Consider the following 9314-nt stretch of genomic DNA (forward strand, 5'->3'; position numbering starts at 1 on the left):
TGAAAAATATGAAAAATATGAAAGAGTGATAAATGTGTAAAAAGTGCAAACCAAAAAAGCTCTAGTCTAGCAGCAAGCGAAAACAAAAGAGATTTCTGAAGAGAAAGTTGATGCTGTCCTGGTTGCTTCGTTTGCAAATCACTTTGATTGTAAGCTCTAGTCACGGGGTGCTCAGCAGCTGAGGATGGGCACAGCAGGAGTTGGCCCCGGGCACCTCTGTGAAGACGCATGGTTCCCAGCACTGGTGTAGGGAAAGGCCAGGTTTGCATGAGGGGGCTGCAAGCCCTCAGCGGGGAGGATGGTGCCCCCTGCTCCAGGCGCATGCAGTATGAAAACTATCATGACATCAAATAACACAAATTTTCCGTAATAAAAATTATGCTTTACTATATACTTAAGTCTCCAAAACAACAAAGTATTGGAGTTCGTTTCTCTGCTTAAACACTGTAAATGATTAAGTCAACAAAAGGTCAGTTCCTTAGTAAAGAAACAGGCTGTAGATCTTACTCTGTAGCTTTTATTTTCATTAATAGAGGGAGACAATAAAAATAACTGACAGAGAACAGAAACTCTTTTATACTGTATAGCACCCTTCATTCTCACAGATCTGGAGGGAATTTACAGGTTGTATCTATACAGCAGCAGAAACATGCAGTTACTGGAACATAAACACAGGGGACTTCAAACAGCGATAATTAAAGGGAAATGTTTGATTAGGAAAAAATCCTCCTCTTATAAAAACAGCTCTTATAAAAACTCTCTCTAATGGCAAGATCTCCCAAAGCTGCTGAAAAAACTTGGATTCTCAGCATCTATTATAATCTTTGTAGCATAAATTAGCACCCAAAGGTACATCTGAAAAATATCTGCATAAATACATAAAAATCTCTGCTGCTAGTGGATGGGATTTCAGTTTTTTGAGTCATAGCAACATACACATTAAAATATTTCATTATTTTGATCTTTGCCTCTGCATGAGGTAAATCATCTGCTTGCTAAATCTGTAGATGGAACTGGGGAGTCCATTTAAAATCTGTTGTGAAGCAAAGGCAAACGCACTTTCCCCTTCTGTGGGTCACTGCTGTATTTCAGGCTCCTTGCTACCTGCTCACTGCCTGTAACTGGTACCGCGGTAGCACGTAGGAGCCTCTGTTGTGGAGGACATCATATGAAGTCACAACAAAACAATTATCCTTCCCTTAAGGATTGTGCAGGGTCTTGCTCTCTGTATTTGCACTTAATTTTGATGTTTCTTCTTCCTGATCTGCAGGTGGACTGAGCAGTTGTGATCACTGGTGTTATTTACTGCAGTTGGATGTGCACAGCACCATGCAGCTGAGTTCAAGCAGTTCTTTATTTTGCTCCTTCCAGTAATACTATCTTTCTGGGTGATACCTTTAAATAGGCTTTAGAAGAGCTCAGACACTGATTTTATTGACAAGAGTGAAGTTGCTATTTATCTTTCTTGGATAAATAAGCCCTGGATTATGCTTATGCCCAGGCTATCCGTAAGAGCTTCTGGAGGCAGACAGCTGGCAAGACAACATTTCACTGGGTGGAATGTCCAGTGTGCCATTTGTAGATTATTATAAAAGGTAACTTTGCAAGGTTAGTGTCCAAGTTTGCTGCTATTTAGCGCATGAGCAAGAGCCCAAAGTCTTCTTTCTGTTCAGCTACCTTCAGTTTTTTTGTGAGTTTTTTTTTCTCCTTCAGTATTCCTTTCCCTAATAAAGTCTGCTGTTTCCTACATTTGCTGAAGAACACTTTGAGAGTCTCAGGGAAACACACCAGAGTAATAAAGACAGTGAGTTTGAATGTGTTGAGCATTTGCTAGTTGGTTGTTTGCGATTTTAAGGGATAATCAAATGCTGGGTTCTTATAAGAGACTAGGTGTGTACCAAATTGCTCACTGGAAGGCTTTTTCTGTGCCTTACACAGACATATAGACAATACAATAGTGGAAATGAGAAAGAGTCCGCTTGCTGCAGCCAGAGCAGCAAAGACAGACTTGTAGCTTAGCTTCGTTTTAAACTTGGTGCATGGATTATTTGAAACTTCCTGACTTGCTGTCTGGCTTGATCCTGCTTTGTTTAAAGCAGTCACGCAGATGTGGTAAGTGGTGTATGGTATTAGGTTATACAGAGTGTACTGCCGTGCTGTGGAATAAATATTGTCCAGGACAACCTGCCCCTCCTCACTGCCTTGGGCATGAAGCATCAGCTGGTAGGTGTGAACAACCGAATTTGGGGCGCACCAGTGTATCTGTGCAGAGCTGTCTGTAACCTCAGACACGTCTCTGAGTCTTGGCGGATCTGGAACCTCATCTTCTCTCGAAATGCCAGGACACAAACACTGGGATGCACTCTGGAGCTCACTGCACGGCTTCTGAAGGTGCCTGCAAGGGTTGTAGTCACAGGAGGTGTACGCTGGTTGCACTGGGGTTTCTGTCGTCTGATCATTGTAGTCATAATCATCTATGTAGTGTATCAACGTCCTGGTGAAGGCAGGATCTGGCTGAGCATTGGTCTTTGTTGAGTTCAGATGGGGGAGGTTTGTCTGTGCTGTGCCTTTCCCAGGGCCAGCAGCAAAGGAAGGAATATACTGGTTCCTGGCATCTTGATCTTCTGTTGCTCCAGTTGAATAGTCACTAGCAGGCTGGTTAGAGAGTCCTTCCTGGGGAAAGCCACTGTGGGCTGCTGTGAACGCCTTCTCATCCGTTCCCGTCATGAAGCTCGAGGCAGAGGTCTGGCTATGGAGCTCTTCGAGAAAGCCTGGAGAGGCAGTTCCTGATGCCAGAGAAGGGGGACTGCTCATGAGCTCAGGAGCTGCCTCCTCCTGGTGGGAGGAGCTGCTGACTATTGTGAGGATCTGCTCAGCTAGCTTGGCTGCAGCTGTACCCGTTGCATTCCTCTGAATTAGGGAGCTGCTGGAAGTGCTTTCGGGCAGTGAAGCAGAGTCTGTTGTAGATGCTACTACAGCAGGGGGAGCAGGATCTGCTGTTGATGCTACTGCAGCAGTGAGAGCAGAGTCTGTTGTAGATGCTACTACAGCAGGAGGAGCAGGATCTGCTGTTGATGCTACTGCAGCAGTGAGAGCAGAGTCTGTTGTAGATGCTACTACAGCAGGAGGAGCAGGATCTGCTGTTGATGCTACTGCAGCAGTGAGAGCAGAGTCTGTTGTAGATGCTACTGCAGCAGGGGGAGCAGAATCTGCTGTTGATGCTACTACAGCAGGGGGAGCAGGATCTGCTGTTGATGCTACTGCAGCAGTGAGAGCAGAGTCTGTTGTAGATGCTACTACAGCAGGGGGAGCAGGATCTGCTGTTGATGCTACTACAGCAGGGGGAGCAGGATCTGCTGTTGATGCTACTGCAGCAGTGAGAGCAGAGTCTGTTGTAGATGCTACTGCAGCAGGGGGAGCAGAGACTGTTGCTGGTGCTACAGCAGTGGCATCGTAACTGGTAACACTAAAGGCAACGTCTTTGGGAGGGGGCATGTTTGCATCTGGCAGTGTGATGTTTCTTTCAGACTGGCATTTATCATGGAGCTCCAGCAAGGAAAATGATGCTGAAGGTCTGTCCCAGTCTTCTGGGGATGTGTTGCAGAAAGTTTCCGATGCCCTGTAGAGGGGACAAGTTAGAAGAGACAAGTCCTAAAAGAGCATTTCCAACTCTTCCAAGGCTGCTTGCAGTGACACTGGGAACTTCCTGTCCAAAAGTGGCCTTTATGTTAAAGGAAACATGAAACTTGGACCGGAGCTATTTGGTATTGAGGACAGTCCTGTGCTTGACAGATGACCTTCCGCAATACTGTGATCTTAGTTGGCTGGCTCCATTTTTTGTAAGCTGCAGGAATATCTTTGCCTGAGAGGAGGTGTCCTTTGATACAAAGGCTGTGAACTTTAGTAAGAGCACTGGGGATTTAGGCAACTTGTCTTAAAGGATCAGATTCTAATGCTACATTTGGAGGGAATGGCATAGAGGGATGTAACAAAGTCCCCTGGATCCTTAAGCTCTGCTGGTTCAAGCACTGGAGCTGTGCTGATACTGGACATGCTTTTAAATGACTGAGCTCAAGTTTGTTCTTCACTCAGGCTTTGCATGTTTTCCAGAATTTAAATGTTAAGCCCACTCTGATGAGAGACAGCCTAATTTCAACAATCTAATTCTCTGCTCTTTCCACTGTATATAATGTGCCTTCCTGGTGACCTTTCAAAAGGAGGAAAGATCATATACAAGCAAAGTATTTATTTTAACTACATGCTTGCCATTAGTTGCAGAAATACTGGAAAGCATGGCAAAAATGGTGTGAAATGGTACTCTCTGCAAGTGAATTCGTTGACTGTCTGTGCTGATCTTGGCTTTGGGAATGAGAGAGAGCAAGGAAGAAATAATTTTAAATGCTGAAGTGCATGTAGTCTTACAATTCCTGCTCCCATGCTAGCCACCTAGGCCACCCAGCCAGCTGATGTTTTATCTTCACCTAATAGAGAAATATGATCTAAAAGAGAAATTGGACTATTTTCACTTCAGGTAGAATCCATAGCTAATAACACTTGCAAGTGTTCCATGTGTGCCCATCACATTTGTCCATTTCAAGTATAATCTAGCCATACTTTGTCCCTAAAGTGCTCTTTATTTTGCATTTCTGCCTTTTGTGGAAGGGGAGACCAGATAAAGAATCTGAACAATCTGGCAGTGAATGTTTTGTCCTCAAATAACTTGCAGCAGTAAGTGGTGGCTTACATCTTGCATCTCCTTGAACATTACTTATATCCCCTTGAAGTCACTGCCACTGATAGGACTAGAGGAAATGGCCGGAAACTGAAGCACCAAAAGTTCCACAGGAACTTAAGGAAAAATTTCTTAACAGTGAGGGTGACAGAGCACTGGAACAGGCTGCCCAGAGAGGTTGTGGAGTCTCCTTCTCTGGAGATCTTCAAAACCCGCTTGGACGCAGTCCTGTGCCACGTGCTTTAGGTGACCCTGCGTGTGCAGGGGGGTTGGACTAGATGATCTGTAGAGGTCCCTTCCAACCCTAAGCATTCTATGATTCTATGATTCTTACTTTTGTAGCACAACTTCTTCACGCTTAGAGAGCAGCCAGGAGAGCCCGCAGTCGCATGACAGAGGATTTCCATGTAGGTTGATGACGAGGCTGTCTGACGAATTGATATTCCAAGGACTGAAGGTACTCAGGTTGCAGCTACAAGATGACAAATAAAATAATTAGCCAATACTGGGCTAACTTCCAGGGCCTGGAGTGTGCTTAATATCCCTGTGCATGTAAGACACAATGCATTTCCCTTTGGCAATAGCAGGTTACCAACATCACTGTGCTGCATTTTAACATCCAGCTTAATACCTGCATATCTCTCTCATCTGCAAAATGTAGCTGCTGTATGGTAAAGCGTAACAAGGGCATTGCTCCTAAGAGGAGAACCCCTCTAGGGACAGCAACTGGAAAGGGAAAGGTGTCCTGTGAGAGATGGGCTCTGCCTAGCCACCATGCAACGTCCTCGCAACTTTTCTCTAGCTCGTTAGCTGCTGAAGACTAAAATAGGAAGATCTCACTTGCCTGCTCCCAGGCAGCATTTTTCTGAGAGGCAATGGCAACTTTTCATGGGGGTGAGCAAAAAAATAAAACAACTCACTTCTGGAATGAGAGATGCTTCAGATGAGGAGCATTTTCAAACATCTCTGTCCTCACAAAACCCAGTGAGTGGGAGTCCTGACAGTTCAGCTCTCTGAGATGACGCATAGACTTGATAAAATCAGTATCGAGGCTTCTTAATCGTGACATCTTTGTCAGGTGAAGTGATCTGAGGTTGTGCAAGTCTCTGGCCCAGTCTGGTTCAACTGAAGAAGAAAAGAGGTTTTTAACTGTTCCATAAACAGAGCATTGCTGTGGATTTCTGCCTAGAAATAAGTAGATTGAACTGACAGTAGAAATAAGCCTAGAAATAAGTAGACCGACTGATCCACTTACAGATATTAGTGTGCAAAGTAGCACACACAGAAATGCAGCTTCCTTCTTGCATCATGTACTGAATTTATTAGTAACTTATGGGAACTGTGGATAGGGAACTGTCAGATAAAGTTTTAAATTTACAGAGATGTAAAATATCTCTGTGTTCTCCTGTAGCTATTCTCTCTTGTAAAGAGATAGAGCAAAATGCACAATATCAATATGCCAGTGTGTACACCTGTGCAATCACATTCTTGTTGTATTACTTGCAGACTTGGTTGTGCCATCTTAGAGAACGCAGAAGAAAAGAAAGAAAGGTAAAGAGAAGATCAATAAAGCTAGTCATAGATAAGGAACAGCTTTCCTATAACTTAAGATTAAACAAACGAGGATTTCTCCACTCAGAGAAGATGGATGAGGAGAGATTAGAGAGGTCTACAAACTTCTGAATGGTGTGAGAAAGACAGATAGTTTCCTATTTCTCCTAAAACAGGAAGAAGGGAATGAGGGACATGAAACCATGAAGGGACAGGTCTTATACAATAGCACATTTTCATGCCATGACTAAATTGTGGAACTCACTGTCATAAGATGGATTAAACAAATACTTGGGGAATGTTTGCAGTATCTCTGTTAAACGAGAGCAGAGGTGAAACCTCTAGGTTGGAAGTCCCTAAGTTGTTAGTCACTGGAATCAAGGAACATGAACATGGGGAAAAAAAAAACTGTGTTTCACCTTTCTTTCTTGCACCCTCTCCCTGAGGAGCCACTGCTAGGTGCTCTTGCAAAAAGGACCCTGCACCAAGGGGATCTCTGCTCTGACCCAGCCTGGTAGTTGTTGTGCCAATGCCAAGAAATAACCATCAATGAAACCTCACAGGATCCTTTGAAAACTACAGTTTATAAATAAAACTGTCAGGAAATGTGGCAGAGAAACAGAAGAGGTGGCCCTTTAGATAAGGTATCCAGGAAGAGTTTTCCCTGGCTAAAATGGTAGTGGGGGAGGCAGGCGAGTGGGCAGCAAGCCTTGGCTCTGCCCAAGGACCAGAGCAGTGGGTAAGAAATTTGGCATCTCTCTGCCTTAGCACCCCAGGTACAAACGGAGGCCAACAGTGGAGAGAAACAAGCAGGGATCTGTGCTGTACATGGCCCAGGGCCAGCATGGGTGGTCTCGCTATGTGGAAGTGTTTGGCCTGTTGTGGATGAGGAGAAAAAACCTCCCTGCCCTGTTTCACTACCTAAAGCAGAGTGTAACTATGGGGATGGAAAAAGATAGATTTCAGCAGTGTTTCTGGAAAGGCCGTTAATTCCTTCGAGGGCTTCCCAAAAACTGGTCTCAAGGCTGCCAGCTGGACAGTAGCAGCTAGTGGGGTGAGGATGGAGATAGGGGCAATGATGATGAATGTGCAGCCCTGTTTGGGTGCTGCCGGCTCTCTGCCCTTCCTGTGGAGGCTGCCCTATGTGAGGGCTTCTGCCCTATGGATATGTGACTTGCTGGAGAGCGTCGCACGCTCTGAGCGGCAGCAGCAGCAGAGGCTGCCCCTGTCCCAGCTGGTGTCTGTCTGTGGGACGAGGAGCACTAGCTGAGAGCACAGCAGGCGTCCTAGGGCTCAGCCTGGGTTAGAGCTGTCCTCCCAGCAAGGCTTCTATCCCCTCCACCTGAGCAGGGCCATGCTTGTACTGGGAAATATGGAGACTTACTTTTCTCAAGAAAGGTCTTGCTCAGATCAAGCACGTTGATGATGTTTTCAGGCATGTTCCTGGCCTCCTGGGGAGAGGTGCTGATGGCGAAAGCAGACTCCCTAATTCCTTTGCTGTCATCCTGCCCAAGAAGAGTTGCAGAGAGGTTCAGGAACTGTAGCTGAGGGTAACAGAAAAAGGCCAGCGGTTGAATTTCCATCAGTGGATTTCCAGCCAGGGACAACCATCTCAGGTTAGGCAGGGAGGAGCTGTGGCATGACGGCACAGCTGACAGCTTATTAAAGCTTAAGTCCAAGGAATGGAGGCTGCTGAGGGCTTCAGACCCCCATCTCACTGCTTGGAGACGGTTCTGCCTCAGCAAGAGGGTGCGCAGCTGAGGGAGGTTTGCGATCTCTGTGCTGTTCAGTTCCTCTAAGAGATTGTTGCTGAGATCCAAGGTCTCCAGGAGCTCGGGTAGGCAGGCAGGGAAGGCTGTCAGATTGCTGCTGGTCAGCTGCAGCGTGATCCAGCTGCTGTTCTTCCGATCCTCGCAGGCCATGCTGGTGAGGTTAACGTTCTGCCAGGAGTCCTCCTGAGCCAACTGGAAAACAGTGGTGACATCCCTGGATGCTGCAGTCTCTGCTCTGCTCACTGGGCCTGGCACTACGGTCCCCACCAGCAGAGAGAGGATGGGCAAGAGGAGGAACATCCTGCTGCTCTCAGTTAACCTGCGAGATCTGTTTGGTTGTTGTTTCAGGGAGGGAAAAACAAAACATCACCATTAAGAGCTAAATTAAATCTCCCCAAGCAGCTACAAGCTATTTAAAACATTTATAAGTGCTTTCCTGCTGCATCCAGATGGTCGAAGTGATAATTAACATCTTGTCTGTAATTAAGGCTAAGTAAACATGAGCCCTTTGGGACAGAAGTATCGTTCGATCTTATTTTAAGTGTATGTGTAAGTTTTGATCCAGAAAGGGACCAGGTTATGTCACGTATCTGCGGGCACCAGCGTGGCACCTAGAGCAACCTTCCCAGGGAGCAGCGGCACCAGAGGGGAGCTCTTTGTCTTGCTGCCCACGCCACCCCTGTACTGCACAGGGTAACTGCAGAGGGGGATAATATCACTCAGCTGCTGCTGCTCTCACTACAATAGTATAGGATTTTGTGTTTGTAACTCATAGTGAATTTGCTCTGTGCAAGGCTGTCATGCTCCACAGGACTCAGTTTGTCTGTGTTCCTGAGATGAGCTGTCTAATAGGGCAGGCAAGTCAAGTATGCTCAGGGCAAGGAATTTTCTTCTGTGAGGCTACCTGTACAATATAAATGTATGGATTTAGAGGCAGGGGAACATTGTCAAACATGAAACTAAAGATTGCAGCAGCCCAAATTTGGCTGAGTTGCAGTGGGACACGCAGGTAAAAGAGAACACTTTTCCTGTGCTAGAAGGGCTTCCCTTCCCTTGGCAAAAGCACAGCAAAAGCCTGGGCATGTCTGAGCTCTGCCCGGTTCGGGCTGCCTGTCACCGCGGCGAGTGGCTGTCGGGATGTGCGAGCCAAGTCACTTCCCACAGGGCTTAGCCCCTGCTGCCCCTCTGAGCCCCCCTCCTCCCTTGACTCACAGGGAGGGCTGGCACTCTGCTGCAGGCAAGAGCCTCAGATGTAATAG

General features: G+C 46.3%; 1 protein-coding gene across 1 annotated transcript; it reads right to left on the reverse strand.

Moving 5' to 3' along the window:
* Positions 1 to 1795: 1795 nt before the first annotated feature.
* On the reverse strand, positions 1796 to 8398 carry LRRN4 (leucine rich repeat neuronal 4). The gene is made up of 5 exons (XM_088531286.1): positions 7668 to 8398; positions 5653 to 5857; positions 5067 to 5204; positions 3450 to 3619; positions 1796 to 3017 (listed from the first exon to the last, which is right to left on the reverse strand). The coding sequence occupies exons 1-5, from the start codon at positions 8353 to 8355 to the stop codon at positions 1831 to 1833; spliced, it is 2388 nt and encodes a 795-aa protein (XP_088387412.1). The 5' UTR covers positions 8356 to 8398; the 3' UTR covers positions 1796 to 1830.
* Positions 8399 to 9314: the final 916 nt, after the last annotated feature.

The sequence above is a fragment of the Tinamus guttatus genome, unplaced genomic scaffold, assembly GCF_059628265.1.
Source record: "Tinamus guttatus ecotype Peru unplaced genomic scaffold, ASM5962826v1 Tinamus_guttatus_pri_ptg000403l, whole genome shotgun sequence".
Taxonomy (NCBI): domain Eukaryota; kingdom Metazoa; phylum Chordata; class Aves; order Tinamiformes; family Tinamidae; genus Tinamus; species Tinamus guttatus.

What these genes read in the sequence shown, in the direction of transcription:
- LRRN4 (XM_088531286.1), bottom strand. Translation starts at nt 8,355, where the DNA reads ATGTTCCTCCTCTTGCCCATCCTCTCTCTGCTGGTGGGGACCGTAGTG. An exon ending in CAAGACCTTTCTTGAGAAAA is followed by an intron (nt 5,858 to 7,667) that starts GTAAGTCTCCAT and finishes TTTCTTCTTCAG; the next exon opens with TTGAACCAGACTGGGCCAGA. An exon ending in GAAGAAGTTGTGCTACAAAA is followed by an intron (nt 3,620 to 5,066) that starts GTAAGAATCATA and finishes TCCCCTCTACAG; the next exon opens with GGCATCGGAAACTTTCTGCA.